Genomic DNA, 23,087 nt, shown 5'->3' on the forward strand with positions numbered 1-23,087 from the left:
GCTGTGAGGGCACAGATACCCACAAATATCAGGACAAACATCAAATTGAAATAAATGCCAAGGCACTGCAAAAAATTTATAATTTTCAGTAAGTTTCAAATAAAACGGCAGCCTTACCACTGAAATCAAGCTAACTTTAGCCCACACAGCACAGTGAGGAATGTACCATGTTCAGGTAGACACAGCTGGAATGTACCATGTTCAGATAGACACAGCTGGAATGTACCATGTTCAGGTAGACACAGCTGGTTGGGAGACATATCCATGCTCAGTGACATCATTAAGAACAAGTGCTTGGTCATTATGAAACAAGAGGCCCACTGAGAAGCCACCCTATTTTGTTGTTTTTTTATTGCACATTGGTTCCAATTAGTACTTACATTTCAGTACTTGGGGTGTTGATGCCCTCCAGGTATGCTTATTGATCAATATCTTCCTATTTTGGAATATTGTGCTGACACAAGCATCATATTCTGTGTGTAAATGAATGTCACAAATGATGAGTCCCCAGTCCTGATATCTTTGCATTGTCTTTTCTTAATTCATGGTCCATAACAGAATACTGACTCTATATACACAAGACTGTCCATGCATGTTGCTGAACTGGAATACAATCGTCATCATGACCAGAGTCAAAATGGCAACATTTGTGACGGAGCCACCACACTTTTGAAAAACTTTTTAACTTGATCCGAGAATTCAGTCATTTTCTGTTGTCATGTTTGTCAGTATGAAGTACTCCAAGATGCTTTTGCTAATATACAATCCAAGTTCTAAAACCTCTTACCGTCTTTGATATGCAAATTTAAAATGCAAAAATAGTGTTCCTTACATTTTCAGCTCTAATTGTGTGAACACCAGAAACATTCATGCAGTTAGCTGATGGCCCATCCCCAGTGACTGTCAAGGACAGGGAACTCATGGAATTCCTTTTTTCTTTATTAGGAATTACAGCAATAATATAATTTGCTGTCCGTATGGTCTTCAGACAGCTGCAGTGGAGTCTCCAAGCCAACACTGCATTAGATTCATTAAAAAGAGTCTTCACTTCAGCCCCAACACTCAAACTGTCAGAACCTTTTATGGTGGAGGTAGATAGCTCTGATGTGGGCACTCAGCCTGTTCTGTTCCAACGATTAGATCTCAGCTCTCTCTGGCGGAGAGGAATTATGGTATAGGTAATCATGAACACCTCACCGTCAAACGTGCACCTGAAGAGTGGCAGCTCTGGCTAGAGGGAGCTAGTCACCATGTTAAAATATTCATGCTGCTCATATTAGTGGATGTCCTAATATGTGGTTCAACAATAAGCATCAACCAATCTGCCATGTCTCATTTTTACCTTACCCATCCAAACTGTGCAGATTCTAGCCTAGTGGTCTTGTGAAGGCTCCAGACTCAAGTCCCTACTCTACTGTTTGTTCTGTCAGGGTATAAATCATAAACTGCACGCTTGTCTCTTGTCTGTGTCCTTGTCTGCTTTGGTGCTGGGGGGAGGGGGGGGGGGGGGGGTTCCTTGTGGTAGCTGTGGCGCCTTCACTGTAGCACTGTAGGCACCGGTGTGGTAGGGATGTATTTTTAATCGCCGACTTTTTTTAGCTTTCAGGTAAGCTGCTTTGTAACTAAACCTGAAAGACAGTCTGATTTGTATGTGCAGCTGGTGAAACGGGGAATTATACCAGAGAGGTTCTGCTCATTGACGGAGAGCACAGGTGTTCCTACAGTGGAGGCAAGTCACAAGTCAAGTAACGGAGGCAGAGGCCAAAGCAAAAGGCACAGAAGCCCTACTTCCTTCTGAAGCTGGTTCTGACCCAGCACCTACGGAACTCTTAAAGGAGGCAGGGTGACCAGTGCCAGGTGGTACAATCAACCAGGGAACTTAGCCACTATGATATCTGGACTCCTTTTTAAACTACTTGAGACACCGAATGTGAAATATTCTTTAAAGGTTTACTAAAAGGGTGTAGTTAGTGTTGCTCTGATCAGAAGTTACTGAGATATCACCACCATCAGTGAACCCAAAAAGTCGAACTACAGTATGTTTGTGGGGTTTTTCTTTCCGTTTCCTCTTCTGTCTTCTTTCTTTCTCCAAAATGTCTTGTATTGTGTGGTCTGTTTATGTTACTGTTTGAAACATTGAAACCAATGAAAGCATCCAAATTAAGAAAACCACTTTTAGTCCTTTTTTTCAACATCCAGTCATATAATCCAACAGCATCTGTCCTCACTCTGGGAAAAAACGTCTTGACTTTTTAGTTGTCTTTGGCACTGATGAAATGAAATGACTCACCTATATATTCATGCATGAGATTCAAGGTGAAATACATGCACACACCTGCACTCTCTAGGCACAGGAACACTGGCCAACATATCACAACAGTCACGTATGCATCATTTCACCATTATGTATCATCAAGAAAGCAAATATGTGTAATTAAAATTATATATGCATATTTTACTCATTTATTCTGAAATTGCATTTATATTTATTGCATTCTATGCAAATCTAATATTCGATAGTTGAATAGTTTAATATTTCCTACATTTTGTCATATACTAGTAATATCATATACAGTACTCTCAGTACAGTACCCATTAACAGCAATAGATTTGATTTTGAAAAACTACCAATGAAATCTGTTTTCTTAATCATAGTTATGTAATACTGATGATGACATTAACCTGTGAAGAATGACTTGTCACAGTAGTGTGATGAAAGTCATTGACAACAGTGAACAAAGACCTCAGAAGATGTAGTCAGATTATGTAGTGGGAAGTGGGAAGTCTATAGGATTTAATGACCTCTGAGCAGAGCTATGTGGGGAGGCCTTACTTCTTCTACATTTAGTGGAACATAATGTTTTCTGATGCACCATGTAGAGCAGCCAACCAATCATAAGACCCGAAGCCCAAACCATCAGTCATCACCCAGTATCACGAAATCATTTAAACTCAACAATCACAAGGGTAAGGTCCTGTGTGTAAGCAACAATATGGCTCAAATCTCACACAACAACAATGTGGTCTGGTCAGCCTACTCAATCAGACTTAAGTGAAGTAAATGAGACAAACCAACCAACTAGCTAAACAAACAAAGATGCAGTGAAGCATCTTTGGGCTGCTACGTTTGAGTGTCTGGTGGTTAGACACCAAATCCCAGTTGTCATTGCGAAAGGAGACGAGACCCTTCATAGCAGCACATCTGTGGGCCAGCAGCCTTACACACACACACACACACACACACACACACACACACACACACACACACACACACACACACATGCACAGATAATCCCAGGCAAACAAATATGCATAGCAACACAGCTAGCACATGTCCATAACCCCTGCAGTATCAGCTATAGTATTTAGTGTCTCCATAGCATCCTGCTTTCTTCTTTTCACTGCATGACAGATTCACATCTAATGTGTGCATATCTTAAAGCTCATGTGAAGAGGTCAGACATAAAATGAATCTGTGGTCCAGATTAGACAAGGCAGCGCTCTTATCGTACACGCATACATACATAAAACACATGTAATTAGTGGCTAAGTACAGACTCATTCAAAAGTCTATGGCCTTATAATCCAGACACCCACATCCTATAGACAACACAACAGAAGACAGAATATGAGAGAGAGGGCTGGACATATTGAAGAACTGTGGAACCTTTCCTAAAGGAGATTATCTTTAAAAGGTTTTGCTATGTAGTCGCATATAGCTGAAAGAATGCATTTGAATAGAACAGAGTTCATGAGGTATACCTTTTCATAAGGGTCAGAGTCATAGTTGAGGCCAATGCCACAGTCATCTGTGATCTCAGATAGATCTTCATCATCAAACTCCTCCAGACTGATGTCATGAGCTGGCCTGCAGAGAAAAAAAATTACAAATGACGCAACTTCTGATGAAGTTAGTATAATCTGCACCATACAGTGTTCTATACATTTGTTAAGCATTTTGAAACAAATGTGGATATCTCATGAATGTTTATATGTGTGTACAGAAGGTAAAATCAAACACTCATTCTAACATTTCTACACACAGCCACACAAGAACACACAAGTCTGACTAGAGAGAATTTCAATTCTTTCTCCTCTCCCCCAGATATCCATCTCTGGGATTTTCAGTAGCTTCACTCATCTCCCTTGCTGATTTGCGGACAGGTGTGTGTTAGCAAGTCAGTAAACAGGTGTGTCCTTTAGGGCTCAGTGCAGCAGCAGAAGGTTTCACCCCAAGCCTGAGCTACGCTAAGTGCTAACACAGATATGGCACCAGTTGTGCTCCACACTCAGTCGAAGGCAATGCTGCAATGCAGCTTTCACAGCCCAACCAACTCAGTCACAAATCCCTGGAATCTACAGATGGAGGGAGACAGAGAGAGAGAGAGAGAGAGAGAGAGAGAGAGAAAGAGAGAGAGAGAGAGAGAGAGAGAGGTAAGGAGAGAAAGAGAGCAAGAGAATATTGCAGGCTTACTGTGTGACATTATTTTTTTTCGAAAAAGATCTTAGATTTAATGCATGAAATGACTTATGGGCACCTGACTTCTGTAAGGCCCAAGTACACTTATGAGAAATTAGTATTAAATATTTAACCTTTAAGCAAAAAATAATTAATTAGTGACCCAAGGTAAAGGAATTTCAGTCAGCTAAAAGTCTGGGTAATTTATGCTGAAATATGTTAACTGAATGTATTGAAAGCAAATGGAGGCAATGAAGAGGAATTCAAGACTGAAGAAATGTTGTTTCAGTCCTCAGGAAACACTTGATCTCTCTCTCCCTTCTTTCAGTTTTTCTTGTGAAACAAGCTTGTAAACATTTGCAGAAAGGGCAGAAAAGGAACTTCATAAGATACTTTATGTAGTTACAAAAGTAAGATACATATAAAAAAAAAAGCTTAGTATGTCAATAGTAACCTTGAGGTTTTTTTTTATTTTGACTGAACAGGTAATTATTTTATCATGTAGTTTTTGATAAGAAATTGAATATTTATTTTTCCTTTTGCCAAGATATGCAATCAGTTATGCAGAGATAAGCGAGTATGATAGCTGCAACCTTGACAAAGCTCTTAATGTTAGGAGAGATTAAAATGCAATAATTTCCATTAAGATGGAATTCCATGCAACTGTTTTTCAACTGTATGGAAAATGTCATCATATTGGGAAATGTGTCCATGGAAAGAGCTATTTTATGTAATAATGTTCTGATGCTGCAGATTGCCAAGTTTTCTCTCTCTCACACATGTAGCTTTACGTTAGAAAACATCACATGCGGTTCATGTATCATGTATATATGTTTTTAGTTTCGTCACTTTTTATATTAATTTCAAACAGACTATACCCATTTTCCTTTCTTCAGCTGTTTTTGGATTCATTTATTTTCTTTTTTGTTTTATCTTCACTCCCTGACCATTATTTACATTATACTTGCATTTGGCTACCTGGAATCCCAAAGATGAGAGTGAATAATCTATAAAAACTTTTAATAGCTTCTTGGAACTATTCTGTTCATGCACTGACTGTATGCAGAAGGTTTTAGGGTTTTAGATGAAAATACTCAATGTTCTTTAATTTCCCTTTAGTGCTTTCTCCTTGAGAGTCCATCTGTTTGTTAAGTGGTGCATTACATTGTTTGGTGTCTTATCGATGTTATCAAGAGGAAGGCCAGGTTTTGGGTGAGTACGTTTATAGGCTTACTGCCACCAGAGGAAAGTGCTGGTCCAGGTACAGGAGGTATATGCAAGGGGGGGGGGATATGCATCTCCTGACGTGTGTATATAAAGTCCACACTGTGTGTATACTTGAGTGTTAATCTAGGCGTACAGAAGCATGATGAAAGGTTTGATCATCCTCGTGGCGTGTTTCGTCCTCTCTGAGGCCGTCATCAAGTAAGTTTCACTCCTCCATCACACTCTCTGCTTTTAACTGTTCAGTAGTGCGTATGGGAGACTTGGCTTGTGTTATCAACTGGAAGATATTTCACGGTTTGTGTAAAGCTGCTTTAGTCTCCTAATCTTGCTACTACAAGATCTGAATGAACAGTCTTACCGTTGAATGTCTCTGTATTATTTCCAATCCCTTTTGCTCTGCCTACTGGATCTGAGTCATGTGGGCACGTTTATTAACTGATCTGAGAACAGAGAGCAGCACGCTGCTTTCATGTGACGTCTATGCTGAGTTTTCCTCCCTCTGCGCAGGATTCAACTGAAAAGGTTCAAGTCCATCAGGAAGGCTCTGGGTGAGAAGGGAATCCACCTTCCCTACATCGATCCAGGCCTCAAATACCAGACTCCTGATGTCCTGGCCACATCTACCATAGAGCCCATGACCAACTATGCCGATGTAAGTCTAAGCCCAAGCTTACGTCTAAACCCATCAACAACATCAGCTGATTGGCTTCTGGCTTCTGTTGCAGTCGTCCTACTACGGTGTGATCAGTGTCGGCACTCCTCCCCAGTCCTTCAAAGTTCTCTTTGACACAGGTTCTTCAAATCTGTGGGTCGACTCCATCTACTGCAACACCCAGGCCTGCAGTAAGTCCATACTCATTCACTAATACAACTTGTACTGATCACTCAAAGAGACTGTATAAGGAACACAGACAATAAAGACAGCTAACAAGGGAAGCTTTGCAGTGGAGTCCTAAAGCTCAGCTTTAGTGGAGTCTCTCTTTTCAGCCACCCACACCCAGTTCAACCCTCAGGAGTCTTCCACCTACAGATCCACATCTGAGACCTTCTACCTGCCTTACGGAGCTGGATCTCTCAATGGAGTTTTCGGCTATGACACCGTCACCGTGAGTCTGCCTGCGTCCGCAGAGTTGACCCTGTTAAACGTACCGCACTTCAACACGCTGCCATTTCCCGCACATTCGACTTGATGTGCATCGCAAGCTGAAGTCAATGAACAGACAGGGATGCTGTTTAAGACACATGTGATTACAGACATAAACAGACAGCAAGATCTGACGAGTTCTTTGTGCTCTTTTATGCCTTCATTAGCTGTCTGGCATCAGTGTCTCTGGTCAGGAGATTGGGCTCAGTACAAATGAGCCAGGGCAGAATTTTGTGGTGGCCCAGTTTGATGGAATCCTTGGTCTGGCCTACCCATCTCTCTCTTCTGGAAGTCAGATGCCTCTCTTTGACAACATGATGCAACAGGAACTCCTCCAGCAAGACCTGTTTGCTGTCTATCTAAGCCCGTGAGCAAGATACATTACATATCAATATGAGAGAAGAGCATTACAACACATAATCTCACTGAAAGCTGCAAAAGTTTTGTATGTGCAGTTCAGTTCCTTCCAAAGGAGCTGGCTGGAATGTTCTAATCACAGAATCTATAAAATATGCATTCTAGAAATTGTCTGCTTTATGTAAACTTCTCATTGAAAGGAATGAACAGTCTGGCAGTGAGGTGGCTTTTGGTGGTGTGGACCCAAACATGTATCAGGGAACTCTCTACTGGACACCTGTGACCAGTCAAACATACTGGCAGATTGGCATTCAAGGGTGAGAACAATTCATCTGAGCTTATCCTTGTCAAGTCGAATATTGCTTTGAACTCTAATATGATCTAATATGTTTAAATACTTTTTCTGTACATAATCCTGAACAAATCCTTTTTTAAGATCCAAGTTACATTTAAGGAGCAGTGGTCATGTGCTTTTATGACTCATTGATCTGGCTCAGGTTTCAGATACAAGGACAGGAGACAGGTTGGTGCTCTCACTACGGTGGCTGCCAAGCCATTGTGGACACTGGGACGTCTGCGCTGACTGTCCCTCAGTCATACATGGCTTCCCTCATGCAGTCCATTGGAGCACAGGGGAACAGCTACGGACAGGTAATGGTGACAGACGCTATGGACAGGTAACGGTGACAGACGCTACGGACAGGTAACGGTGACAGACGCTACGGACACGCTACGGACAGGTAACGGTGACAGACGCTATGGACAGGTAACGGTGACAGACGCTACGGACAGGTAACGGTGACAGACGCTACGGACAGGTAATGGTGTGACAGACACTACGGACAGGTAACGGTGACAGACGCTACGGACAGGTAATGATGTGACAGACACTATGGACAGGTAACGGTGTGACAGACACTACGGACAGGTAATGGTGTGACAGACACTATGGACAGGTAACGGTGTGACATACTATGGACAGTTAACGGTGTGACAGATACTATGGACATGTAATGGTGTGACAGACACTACGGGCAGGTAATGGTGTGACAGACACTACGGGCAGGTAACGGTGACAGACACTACGGACAGGTAACGGTGTGACAGACACTACGGACAGGTAATGGTGTGACAGACACTATGGACAGGTAATGGTGACAGACACTACGGACAGGTAACGGTGTGACAGACACTACGGACAGGTAATGGTGTGACAGACACTATGGACAGGTAACGGTGTGACAGGTACTATGGACAGTTAACGGTGTGACAGATACTATGGACAGGTAATGGTGTGACAGACACTACGGGCAGGTAATGGTGTGACAGACACTACGGGCAGGTAACGGTGACAGACACTACGGACAGGTAATGGTGTGACAGACATTGAGACTTTAAGCATTACCAGGCTATTCTAGTCTAGTCTATTTGATAAAAATAAATAAATTTGACTGATGTTTAGTCTTTAATCTCACTTTTAACCTCACTCTTGACTACTACACAGATCTCTTCAGTTCTTAGGTGTAGACAATCCTAGCCTCTGCTAACATGCTCTACCAGATGGTGCTTGCAAGAGACAATTGACCTAAGGGTCAGGATGGAATTCTTGAAGGGGGTGGTTTGTGTATTTTTAACAAATATTCACTCTGTTCTACAGTATTTTGTGGACTGTAGCCAGGTAGGCAATCTCCCCACTCTGGCCTTCATCATTAATGGAGTGAGCTTCCCTCTCCCTCCCTCTGCGTATATCCAAGTAAGTTATCACTAGATCTTGATATACTGCAGGTTCTGCTAGAAACATGCATTCTACGTTAAAAGCATTAGAACTAAATTATCAACATACATAAATGTTATGCTTCAGAAAGTAAAATATTGGAATAACTTAGTTCTTCTGTCCAGCTACGGCATGGTAACTGTTTTTGTGTTATTTAATATAAGGAAATAGATCCTAATTTCCTGTGGCGCCATTAGGATTATATTTCATATTACGCACAAGAACCGCCCACACGCGTGCAGGCTCCCATTAACGTGATCCAACACACCAGCGATCTTCTCTCACGGACCTCCTCGTTTAGCAGTAGTATCATAAATAAACTTATGTAGGCACAACAACATGCAACCGCAAAGCCAAACCCAGCTGCTACGGTTAACAATTAGGCAGGAATACCACGAGTGTTTCCCTATGTATGCTGTGGGAGGATCGTGAATACGGCAGGCTGCTAGCTTCTGTCGTAACGTTCATGCTGGCACTAAGCAGCACCGTGCAGCGGAATTCTCTTTCCATTCGCAAAAGTGCAAATGTTGCATTTGTTTTGCGCATTTCTGTTTGCTTGCTAACGCAAATTTTTTACATCATAACGTTATAGGTGTACACACTGGATGCAAATGCGTCTCATTCTCATGCACATTACGCAATAAAAAACCATTCACATTCACGATCTGACACTTTTTTTTTTTTTTCACGACATAATGTTTTTTTTAAATGAATCAAACCAAATAAAGGTTTGCCTAGTGCTAACAGGATTTCAGCTACCGGTGCCAATGCTAATTTCCCTAATGTTCAAAATGTCCACAGGATCAGAATGGATACTGCGTTGTGAACATCACCCCCACCTACCTACCCTCTCAAAATGGTCAACCTCTCTGGATCTTTGGAGATGTGTTTCTCAGGACGTACTACTCCGTGTACGACCGCGCAAACAACCAAGTTGCCTTTGCCACTGCTGTCTGAACACTACTGCTTCCTGAACATCACTGCTGAACCAATACTAAACACTCCCAACACCACTGTCTCCCTGTCATGCATACCTGACTTGTCAGGAATTCCTTGCACACTGAAAAATCTCTACAGTAAATAACTAACCAAAAAGTCTGTGTTTTCCTAAAGCATATGAACAAAATTTCAACAATGTCAATTAAAATTTCAATGCATTAACCACCTGCCCAGTGAGTATCTTTCAGTTCATATAAACGAAAAAGCAAAACATGACATTTCTAGTGTGGATTCTTTGTACAAACACGTGTGTGTGTGTGTGTGTGTGTGTGTGTGTGTGTGTGTGTGTGTGTGTGTGTGTGTGTGTGTGTGTGTGTCACTGTGACATTACAACCCAGTCAAATATTGATGAGACATCTAAACCATCTTCAGTCAGCCTTTGCTGCCCGGCAGCTGAAACATTCTCACTTTAATTATAGACATTAAGCTGACTTTCCATAGTCTTCATAACGATGATCGCATGACATGAAGCTTACCAACATGGGAATGTCTCCTGCTCAGCAAGGCCTGAAACCCGTCACACACAACTAACTTCTGTGTGAAGATATGTTTTAAGGAGAAATGAAAACCATCAGAGACCTACTCACTGCCAGCAACCTTCCCTTCAGGGCTCAGAAATATCACTCCGCCTAGACAGCAACCAAGTGCAAGGAAGTGGCACAGCCGCAGGAAAACTAACAGAATCACAAATGACACGACCTGAAATAGCACAAACCTCAGACTGCAAGTAGACCCATGCAAAACCTGGACAACCCAGGGTTAAATGTAATGGAGAGATGATTGACAACACTGGAGGAAAGAAGGCCAGAGACCCAAAAAAGAGGAGAGGTGGATCAAAGTGTGTAATAGCTAGTCCACTAATACAGGGTGTCTTCCATATATAAACGGTCCACATAAGAATCAGATATATTCTCATATTTATCCATATTTAATACCAAAAACAAATATGTCATAAAACTACAACGTCCATTAGATACTGTAATATCCCTTTAAAAATATTAAGCAGCCCCTTTTAAATATTAAAAACTTATTTATTTAAATGTCCGTATGCATTAAATTCAAAAGGCAGAGTATACAAAAATGTTACTGTATATGAAAGGTACTATAATCATGAAAATATTCAGCATATTTAAACTCAAGTGTGTTTAAACATGTCAATAACCGCTGCTCCTTATTAGGGGTTTCAGTGCTCTATAAATACACTAATAGCAAGAGTAAGTATAGAAACTAATGCGTGTGTATGTGTATGTGTGTGTGTGTATGTGTATGTCCACAGTATTTACTGTCACGCGGGGCTGAGTGAACCTGAACTGTTTTACTCAGCTACACTAAGAGTGCGCAAATTCCTCTTGATGCTAATCATGCAGCAGTGTAAACTTCAATAAGCGCATACGTTCATCCACACTCCATATATATAATTATGGTAGAATTAATATGCTAGGATATATAATATATAATATACCCTAGCATATTCATTCTACCAGGCTTATTCGGCACTTCTGAAGTGAATATACCAGGGAGATACTTCAGTACTTCAGGAGGCTTTAGGACCGTCTCCCCAAAAGAGGAAGATGTGCTTAGTGTCAAAGGAGGTCACACTGAATACGGACCTTTCCTTGTCAAAGCCATATTATTCTGAAAATTGCATTTTTTAATATGGATACATTTTTTTTTTTTGTATCCATATTTTCTGTATTTTCTTATTGCATCTTAATAGAGACTGCTAGAGACTGCGAAATAATTGTATATGATCATTATACCATTGCTAAAGCACCTAATTGCTAAAGACCTAATCTTCTGCACAGTACTAAATCAAATCTTGTCTTCATGAACTGTAATGTACAAATTATAATTGATTTATCAGCCAGTGTTTTGAGAGAGTAGGTGATGTAGCTACTAGATGAGGTCACTGGACATGAATCATAACGGCGAATATACCTAGTTCAATATTTCTAGTTCTGTCCGCCCCACACAGGAACACTATGTTCAGAAAAGCAGAGTGTTGTGCTGCCCTGTTTGTGGGTGTGGCTGAACCGGAGGTTTACTCTTAGCCCCGCCCTTACACCATGGTCCCTATGGCAACCCGCTGCTGAATCCTCCCGTCAGATTCATACTAAAGAGCTCTACAGTGTAACATAAGCTGCCAGTCATCTGATGTTGCCATAGCAGCTGGTGATGTCACACCATTAGCAGAAGCCCCTCAGGCAGGGTGAGGTCACCTTTATGGCTGATACTATGTCAACAGCATCCTGCCAGGGTTCATGCTAATTTGCTGACTCATGCTTCTTTTTGTCTAAAGAAGGTTGAGTTTCAAATCAGGCATTTATTTATCAGGCTGAAATCTATATTAATAGATTATATAATCAACATTATCTTAACTGCATTCTTTGTGCTCAGTTCTAATGTTTTTTTGATGGAGAAAGGAACCAGTAACCACAAATATTCCTATTTATATTATTATCAATTTGTAAAGTGATTGTGAAGTGATTTCAATGCACAGTGCTAATGCTAATGCTAAGCCACACACACAGAGGTAATGTGAGTGGGCTGGTGAAGGACTTCCCCAACTCTGTATTTCTGAAACAGAGAAGAGGATTTCAAGAGGGTGATATTAATGAGCAAATGGTGCAGATGCCCAGGAGGTGTCGTGCAGACACACACACACACACACCAGTGGTGGACGAAGTACAGCAATTATGTACTTGAGTAAAAGTACAGTTACCTTGCACTGAATATTACTCAAGTAAAAGTAAAAGTATTCACCTCAATTTTTTACTTGAGTAGAAGTACAAAAGTATCTGCCTTCAAAAATACTTAAGTACTAAAAGTAAAAGTAAAAACCTTTTTTTTTAATCTTAGCGTCACATCAAAACCCCTAGGCCTAATCGATCAACAGGTGAACAGGAAACAGTGCCTTACATTTGCCTAGCAAACACAAAATACACAAAACTAGCCTATATTATCCTCACAACATTCATCTCCAAACTTTATCCATATTAATAATTCACACTAGAAAGGTAGACAAGTGGACAAACCGTTTAATATGAAAACAAAATTCACCACCAAACAGAACAATAATTTCGAACCGGCCACTTCAGACCAGCTTGGGGGACTTTTTCTGAGGTTCTATTGTCCACCACATGGCGGGACAGGGAAGCTAGAAGCTACTGAACTCATAATATTAAACTTGGCCGATTAATTAATATAATAATAATAATCAGGGTTTCCAACTCTCACACAATGAGCGTGAGACACACGCATTGACTGTCTTTACCAGAGACCGTCTTCACTCGCTCACACTGAAAAAAAATCTAGTTTATTTAGCTCCGATCTACATATATGATTCAATGAGTTACTAGTTCGCTCTGGCGATCGATCGCGATATAATACTTAATTTGTGTTCAACAATTTACACTCGCCGCCACCCCACCAACATTTTACACACATGCCGCCGCCCCGCCCCCCAACCCTGATAATAATAATTTTTATAATAATTTTAATAATTTTGCTTCGCTCATATTTGCTTGCCTTCGCCTCCCTCATAGGAATGAATTGCGAAGTTCGCTTCGCTTGGCCAAATTCGCGTGTATAGCCCTATCCGGACGGGATTAGTTTTTCAGGGGGACGTCTGTGAAAAATATTTCACCCTTGTACTCAGTGATAAAACTCTTGCATCCGGACAGCAATTGAAAAAACAGGAGGACCCGTGAGTTTTTGGCTTTCTCGGTCACATGACATCGCCTTGTCACGTGATAGCATGTTTAATAATGTCACACTGCCAACTCTGATGATTCCTTTTTAACTTTTAACTTTACTACTGTTCAGTTCAGCATTTAAGATCTCCGTTTAAGTTAAGCTATTTTTTTAAACCAATACAGAAAACACATTATAAAAAATCGCTAATGAATGTAAATAGCTAAATAAATCCGTTAAATAAAATAAAATAAATCCATTAAAAAATCCAGTAAATCCATTTTCGCTCGCCGCTGTCTTTACGTGGATCTCCGTGAAAACGCGCGCCCAACGTGTAACTACGGTGCGTGGCAGTGGACATATAGCTGTTTTATTAAACGCGAGGTGATGTCTGCATGTATAAACTCAGACATGTGGATCCGGACGGGACTAAAATTACCAGACGACCACGGAGTACAGCGAAAAACAGTAGGTAATTCCGCCTGTAATTTTCTCTGAGGACGTCTGAGAAAAACACGGACATGCTCGTTCCGGACGGGATTAAAATCACAGAGGACCCCCCGTAAAAGAGAAAATTACCCCAGGACCCCCTGAGAAACTAATCCCGTCCGGATAGGGCTATGTGTCCCCGGCTTTAACGTTTGATGTGGGAGTCTCCTGTGTTAAACTGGCGTTTAGCATCTCCACAGATTGCAATTTGGGTACTAGCACACTGCTTTGGATAAAAACATCTATTAAATGTAGTGTATTTCAATGTGATATAATTAAGCAGGGTATATAAACCTACTCATCTAATGGAGAACTTACTTCGATGTGTTTTTTCAAGTTTGACGGCGAGTTCATAAATGATGACAGCGATGTGTTCTTCGGAATGCAGAGGAGGAACACGAATCATTTTTCTTTTCGAGGAATTCAAACAATTGAATTGGCTAAATAAGGCCAGGGGTGCTGGGGGAAGCCATCTGTTGCAGCCATGTCAGATCCTCAGCCATTTAGCGTACAAATCTTAATCTCTTACTGAGCGCTGATTGGTTATAGTCTGTGACACGGTACACTTTGACCTGTCGGTATTTTATTAAGCGTTGATTTAAAAATGAAAAAGGAACGAGATGTTTCTGTAAATGTAACGAAGTGAAAAGTAAAAATTTTCGCTTTGAAATGTAGTGAAGTAAAAGTATAAAGTCTTACCAAATAAAAGTACTTGAGTAAAGTACAGATACATGGAAATGTTACTTAAGTACAGTAACGAATTACATTTACTTAGTTACTGTCCACCACTGACACACACACACACACACACACACACACACACATGCACGCAAACACACAAAGGGGGAAAAACAGCCTGTACACTATCACTGCACTGCATGGGTCCGCATAAATTAACAAAAGGAAGGCAAAAGACCCAAATGGGTAGATGAGAAGTGGAAGAGGCGTGTGCAGCACACACAACTGCTACCACACATCCTGTAAATCACCATCATCAATCAATCAACAATTATTCTCACAAGTAGGACAATAATTTAGATGTAAAATATACTGCTCATACAAAAATAAAAACTAAAATGGAGATACCGCTCCCTAAATATATGGCTATCACTCGGAAAATCCCAGCTGGTACTTACTGTTTGACATCATTTGTGCATCTCAACAAGGCCAGTGAAGGATGTCAGAATCATTATTTTTCATTTCCACATCTGCACACTTCACCGTAAATAAGAACAGACCCAGCCTGGTGTCCCAGGACTCTCGCATGTATAACTTTGTCACTTTTAGAACGGTAACCAGCTAGCATTAAATATGTGTGGCATAAAACATTTTTAGACATATTTAGACACACATATCATAAAACGCCAACACACATTTGTAGGTTATGACAGGAATGGGGAGACTTCCTACTACTACCACATTAGACAAACAGTGAGCTAAATCGGTCTGTGTCTGCTGCTGGCAGCCCACCAGTGTGGAGAAGCACCACTTCACTCGGGAGCTTCCCGGACATCCGCATTATCCCACTACATCATAGGCCTCAAGACCCAGCATGAGGCCCTGAACACACGTACCACTGCCTGCCTCCGCTGACCTGCCAGATCTGTCCCCCCCACGCCAAACAGCGGTGGAGACCTGATCCACCACACCGTACTGAGAGGGATATACACAGAATCTGCACAAAGGAACCCGTGTCCTTCTAATCTGAAGAACTGCAAAAATGGAATATTAAATTGGCCATCTATCAGTGTGAGCAGATCAGGAAAGAGATGTCCTTAATATCTTGGGCATTTTTCCAAGATAGAAATGAGATATGATATCAGGAAACTGAAACCTCTTGATTATGTCTTCTGTCGCTCGGATTTGTTCTTGAGCAAAAAGCCATAATGTCACATAAATTACAACAAAGCTCTGAACAAAGTAACACAAGGAACACGTGCAACTTTAAGAATGAACCAGTCCTGATCTTCTGTTCACTCTCCCTGTCTTTACTAGTCAGTTGGTTATGCTACTGTAGGCTACCAATCAGGGCCGGCGCCACGGGGGAGGGGGGGTGTGTGGGGGGTCGAATGGGGGCGTTGCCCCCTCAGGCGAGGTGTCCCGCCCCCTCAATGTAAAAAATAAGACCCATTTATTTTACAACAATCGCTACATGGTGCCCCCTCGGCCGCTCGACAATCGTTACACAATCGTCAACAACTTACGTTCACCCCCCCGAAATTTTCTGACACCCCCTCACTGTATATGTTCTGTTCACATTGTACCTACCAATACAATGTGAACGCACAGAACCGCAGTTTTTCAAAAAAAAGAAAGAAAAAGACACAATAGCAGATATTTAGTACTGTTTAGTTATTTGTTCGTTGGCTATATCGATCATAACGTTACTGGAGGACAGGAAGTGTCAGACAGGTAGATCTGCATGTGGTGCTTCACGTTCATGAAATATTGCATGTGTTCGAGCTGCTGAGTCTGCCAAACCCAGAGAGGAAGATGAAGAGTGAGCAAACACTGATGAAGGACCTGCAGATGAATTCTGTATGTTAACGGTGCATTACACACACTTCTAAATGTTTAGATCGTAATATATTAATCTCATATACACAAGGAATATTGTCTCATTTTTATTTAACACTGTTTCAAGGTGTTAAAAATGCATACATTAAAGAGATCTAAATGACATTCACTTTTATCTGTCCTGAGCCCCAGAAGACCAACCTTTGAGTAATAACATTTTCCTACGGACATGTGAGTAATGGATTACAAAAAATCATCTGTATGTCATTCACTTGCTTCCATTACCTGACACTATAACGCTGACTTGATTTAATTATAATTCTAGACTAAAATGATTTAAGTGTGTTTAAAACTTTGGTGCAATACAAGTAAAAGCTGCATTTCATACAGCAGATCACTGAAAGTCCCCCAACACACACACATACACACACACAAATGTAGAGGATCAAACATTTTGTGAATGTAAACTATCCATGTTCTTGTCATAGAAAATGTCTGAGTCCCTCAGAGAATGCAGCTAAAAGATCAGGGAATATGTCCAAAGGGAACTGGCTGCTCTGAGAGTGAGATTTCCTTCTACAATATGAGATGATTTCTGTTCATGTTGCGAGACCACTACACCAGCAGAGGCCTCCCAGACACACACACACACACACACACACACACACACACACACACACACACACACACACACACACACCAAACTATAGCTTGGTGTTAATTACCTTCTCTCAGTAAAGTATGATAAAACTATACAGACACCTATACAAATAATACACTTTCAATCAAACCTTTATGAATCTCAGGCTTCTTAATCTGGAGCCTTATTGGGGAATGAACTAAAATGCAAGTTTAAACATGACAGAAACCCAACATGCAGACCACAGGAGTCCACACAACGCCAAAGTCAGACAATTAAACTGATAGCAAAGTCCATAGCAAAGTAATATCATTACATCACTCAGTAGGAATCACATCCGTTGGAATGACCTTTGTATTTAGCATTAATCCCTGGTTCTGATTTAATTTAATTGCAGCTTTTAATTTAATGGAACAATTTGAGACTAACAGAGGTTTGGTGACACAATCTCAAACTGTACACACGCAAACGCGCACACATACACACATTCATACACACACACTCACACACATACATACACACACTCATACACACACACACATGCATACACATACACACACACACCCACACACACTCATACACACACTCATACACACACACACACACACACGCACGCACGCACACACACACACACACACACACACACACACCACTACTCAAGGCTGCACAGCCAAGACTTCCATCTTCTCATGTACTAATCTTTACAGTCACAAAATAACTACTCAGAATGCTATTTTCACTAGTTTGCGTGTTTTGTTAGATAACACGCAGCATGTGTGTTGAGGGTCTATTTACAATTCACAGGAGTGTCACATCCCCTTCTGTCCACAGGCTGCTTGGTCAGCATATCAGGGAAAAAAGAGGCATGCAGAGATTTTCATCAATCCAAATGACTTGATTCAGTTTGAAGACGATGAACTGTTCACATACTCCATAAGCACATGGGGACGGGCATCTGTGCTCATGAATATGCGACAAAGTGGCTGCTTTAGTTGTCTTATGAGGAGTTGATGGATCTCAAAGTAAAGCAACACTCTTGAAAACATGTAAAGGTCATATTTGGCCAACCTGCACCAGTACTTTGTGCATGTGATTTACAGTAATATATGAATCATTAGCATTTTGGACGGCCAGATGAAGCTAGAATCAGTACAGAGTCAAAGAAAAGGTTTCATTTATGCTCACCATAAATTTGCCAAATAAAAACTTCAAGGTTATTTGTTTTACAGAACATGTAGTCTACATTATGTGATTTGTATATAACACCACTCTGAAAATCATGATAATGATCATTTCTCAATTATTACAACACAAGGTACCTTTTTTGTCATTGGGGCCCAATGTGATCTATTTTCATGGGGTCCAAATGTCCTGTTGGTGCCCCTGACTCCAGGGGTAAGGAACTCATATCCTTCTCATCTCATCATTAATATATGCTTTATTAAATTCATTAGGTTAATATGCATGTATGTTTGTGTCTTATTATCTCTGATAACTGCTGCATCAAGGGTCTTTTTTGAGGTTATCTACACTTCAAGTGATTTCATCACAACCTTTGAATAATTTGGGGGTTTTCTTGTATACTTAAGTAAGAAAATAAATATAAAAAAAACAAATAAATACTTTCAGGACAAACCATATGAGTGAATATTTCTGCCTTGTATTTTACTTTTTCTTTTGTATTCCTTGTTTTGTATCAGCAAGACTCTCTTGAGCGTTAATTAAATGCAATAACTAAACAGGAGCTCTGAAAAAGATCTAGCATTGCATGAGGTACCACCCCACAGACACACACTCTACCTCATGCTCTCTCTGCCATACAAGCTAACACCTTTACAATATTCTCCTAAAGCACTAGACGAAGTAGTTCAGATCCCATTATGAAAGCCTTCTTCAAAAAAACAAGAACAAGAATATTAAAATCAGGGCTAGAGGACTTTAATGAAACGGTTGAAACTGTTCAAAAGCTAATGTCTAAAGAAGCAGCAAGCCAAGGCGGGAGTGTTACATACAGCACCAAAGCACCAAGACTATAGTGATTATGCTGCATTTCCTTTATCTGTGTGGAGGAATCACTGTGATATGCATCTGCTGTGTGTGTGTGTGTGTGTGTGTGTGTGTGTGTGTGTGTGTGTGTGTGTGTGTGTGTGTGTGTGTTATTTTATACCACATGAAGTATAACATAAAGCAGCAGGCTACATTTACCCCAGCATATCCCGATAGGATCTAACTCAATCTTTATTATATGGGGCCTTCCTTCCACTCACACAACACACTCACACGCTAACAGGGAGATAAGGAGCCACAGGTCTAAGGACCACCACTGATCACACGAATATCAATTATTTCTGTTTGTTTTACGGATACATAATAGTGTATGACAAATATCCAATTAAATCGGCTATTCACAGACAGAATCAATAATTATCCTATGTAGAATAGGTCTAAATAAATCTCTATAGCCTAGCCCGTGCGTGTTAAAGGCTCGTCAGATGTTTTAGACGCAGGGGTAGATAAATCATTTAAGAAAGAAATAAATCATTCGAAATAATTCACACTAACAACGTAAAAACGTCAATAACGTTAACAAGTTATGAGTAACCTGGGCATAAAGATGCCGTGTTTACAGCTTGCATCATCGGTCCGATAGGCGCCCAACAGGGCGTGGGCCTTTCCTTACAGTAACTGAGCCTGCGACAGGAGAATAACTGTATTCGGTCGTCTCATCTTTACGACCATTCCGCTAAATTGTTGAATTGGGTACATTCAAGGACATTTATAAACGCACACAAGCGTCCGAAGGCAAATAGATCTCCAGTACATAGCTAAACTGTACGGACGCTGAGAAGCTTGCAGATGATCGTCTCCGTTTGTCCGTTTGTTAGTGACATTGCCGCAACATAAACACTGCTGACACGTAAGGGCCGTTTGTGGAGGTAAAGTCGCCCGGTCGGAGCGGCCAGTCCCAGGCGGCCACGGACAGCTGGCAGACCTGAAACAGCCATCGCCGCCCTTCAGCTGCGGAGAGACGGGATGCTGCGTGTCTTACCTGCAGCTCGGAGGCGAGAGCGAGTGGAAGGTGGATAGAGAAAACATCTCTGCTCTGTCCGCCATCTTCTTCCACTAATGACTCTAAACAGCGACTGCAGAGGCGAACGGAGCACAGCCCATTCACAGACGGTGGGGATGGAGACCGGTACGATCAAGCGTCGCTCACAATGTCCGTCTCTCCGTTTCAGCCTCACTGCGGATGCTGCTGGCCCCGTCTTCACCGAATCACACACGCGCAATCAGGACCATCCGATCTGATCTAGCAGTCCACGCACTCAGACTGAGGGTACCAAATAAAATAAAAAAAAAGAAACAGACGGGTGACGATGTGAGAGAGGATAACCTTTTCTTTTTCGCTCCTGCCACACACCTGCTAAGAGACCAGGCGAAGCTGGGCGCAGCCTAATCCGAGTGCTGATGGAGGAGGGAGGGGGCAGACGTAGCGTCGCTGCGCACTTTGGAGAGGGTGGCAGATAGGTCTCCGTCCCCAGCACCGATACGTAAGATTTGCACCACGATGGTACGTGGGCACAGCGAGCGTGAGGCCGTGAAAAACCACTGCAGTTCAGAAAACGATCGAGCAATGTCCGCGTCATTCTCATTCTCATCAATAAGATGTGTCGGTAGGGCCTATAATAAAATGTTATATAGGGGCCTGGTGGTATCTCACTATGACAAATACGATATGTCATATATATGCGGTAGCTTAAGTCGAAATCAGAATTGCAAAAATAAAGACCCACATTAGTGGAGAATTTTGTACCTTTTTAGGGTACACAAGCTCAATACGTTTGTCTAGAATGGTTATTCAGTACCGTAACAGCAATACATCAACTATTAAACTTCAGTAGATCATCCTGTGAATGTGAACATCCCAAAATGAACGCTCGAGGCGTCGATATAGGCCAGAATGGGCTTTTCCGCTGAGCAGACATGATTTATGTAAGCGAGGGGGCTCGGTGTGGGTGTAGGTGTAGATAATTGCAATTAACATAAGCAGTCAATTAGTCTTATGATTGGCAATTTTGTCACAAAAGTAACCTGTCGTATCTGCTCAGACATCTGACATCTATTCACTAAACGTTTCTTGTCTTCATGTTTATAATATGTGTATTGACCCTGTGGGAATACAAGCAAGCAGGTTCGACAAACATTACATTTTACCTTGAAATCTGAATAGACTCGTAGCCATACCCGGGTTATTGGGTCCTGAACAAATATTTTATCTCAGTTAATTATCTATGAATAGAATGAGCACTGTTAACAGGATTCAATACTTGAACCGTGGTGATAGCTTGGATGCAGCTGCTCAACCATGGAAATCCATTCCATGAAGTTCTCTGCACACTGATCTTGAGCTAATTTGAAGGCCACATAAAGTTTGGATGTCTGTAGTGATTGACTGCAGAAAGTTGGCGACCTGTTTGCACTATGCGCTTCAGCATCCACTGACCCCGCTCCGTCAGTTTACGTGGCCTACGACTTTGTATACATATATAATAAACTGAAGAAGATATTTTGCAGTGTAAGATACGATATGTAGATAGATATATTAAAAATTGTAGTAAAGTAAAAATTTTAGTAAAGTTTCCAGAGAAACAGGATGTTTCGGAGGTCCCTCATCAACTATGTTTCTTTATTTGAAAATAATAAATTAAGAAATATTTCATATTATCAATTTAATAATATGAATAATATGACCCTCATCATCAGTTTAATCCTCCATTAACAGTTTTTATGACAGTATTCTCAAAATTCACTCTGATTTATGTCTAGTAAATCTACTACAGAGCAGACTAGCTTCACTGTTTACATATATAACATACTTAAACTTATTCTGAGCTATGATTTGCACAGACCTGCATAAATTGCTAAACATGCTTTCTGGAATAACCACACAATATAGACAGACAAACTCTCGATTTAAACAATTAAAAGAGCCATCACTCATTTTACTATGACAAGACAGCAAACAATATTTCAGATAATGATAGTTTATTATTTTTACATTTTTTTCTATAAATTGCATCCACATGAGATAAAGAATCAGATAACTTTATAGCTATGAATGAACCAATTTTTGCTTCAGATCCCCTATGTGGAGGCAGCCATGTTCATAATAGATCTAGTACAGAACCTCTGATCCTCATTAGCTACTTCTAAATGGAACCAGCTGTCAGCTAGATGTTTTAAAGGAAAATGTTAAAAGCCTATTTCACCAGGCTTTAGGCTCAGCTTAGATTCTGTATGTCAGTCTCTTTGTACCTCGGCTGTGGTACTCCAATTAAACAATTCTTTTTATTTCTAGTTTACTTTTTTTCTTCTTAATGATGTACATATCCCTTGTTTCCTATTTTAATTAATCATGTAACATTTCTACCAGAGCCGGAGTGGCTAATCGGGAGATTCGGGAGGATTCCCGATGGGCCGGTTCATGTCATGGCCGATTGGGAGGGAAAAATAATTTTGGGCCGGATTTGGACATGAAACTCCCGGGCTGAAAAAGTGTCCCACTCCGGCCCTGATTTCTACTATATTTCATGGCAAAGATCTTTCCGAGGTGACAGATCTCGGGCTATGATACGCTTTTTCTATTCTTATCTGCAGCACTTTGAACTGCTGTTGTGTATGATAAATACGGTTGCCTTCCTTGACTAATCTCTACCCACAAATCCCCATGTTTAAAAAACAACCTTCACAAATGTGGCCGCAAAAAAAGCTATGCATCTACATTTAA

At 41.0% G+C, this 23,087-nt stretch overlaps 2 protein-coding genes across 3 annotated transcripts in view; one reads left to right on the forward strand and one right to left on the reverse strand.

Moving 5' to 3' along the window:
* Positions 1-20,849, reverse strand: part of mapk8ip2 (mitogen-activated protein kinase 8 interacting protein 2) — a 37,076-nt gene extending 16,227 nt beyond the window's left edge. For both annotated transcript variants that reach the window (XM_076993166.1, XM_076993158.1), the window contains exons 1-2: positions 20,349-20,849; positions 3,763-3,868 (exon numbers count right to left, since the gene is read on the reverse strand). In XM_076993166.1, coding sequence (XP_076849281.1) covers positions 3,763-3,868; positions 20,349-20,413 — 171 coding nt within the window. In that variant the 5' untranslated portion in view covers positions 20,414-20,849. The remainder of the gene's footprint in view (positions 1-3,762; positions 3,869-20,348) is intronic.
* LOC143508829 (gastricsin-like) lies at positions 5,829-10,012 on the forward strand. The gene is made up of 9 exons (XM_076997437.1): positions 5,829-5,884; positions 6,194-6,338; positions 6,412-6,529; positions 6,674-6,792; positions 6,998-7,197; positions 7,388-7,504; positions 7,685-7,838; positions 8,845-8,940; positions 9,763-10,012. Exons 1-9 carry the CDS (start codon positions 5,829-5,831, stop codon positions 9,916-9,918), a joined length of 1,161 nt encoding a protein of 386 aa, XP_076853552.1. The 3' UTR covers positions 9,919-10,012.
* Positions 20,850-23,087: the final 2,238 nt, after the last annotated feature.

The sequence above is a fragment of the Brachyhypopomus gauderio genome, chromosome 2 (assembly GCF_052324685.1).
Source record: "Brachyhypopomus gauderio isolate BG-103 chromosome 2, BGAUD_0.2, whole genome shotgun sequence".
NCBI lineage: Eukaryota > Metazoa > Chordata > Actinopteri > Gymnotiformes > Hypopomidae > Brachyhypopomus > Brachyhypopomus gauderio.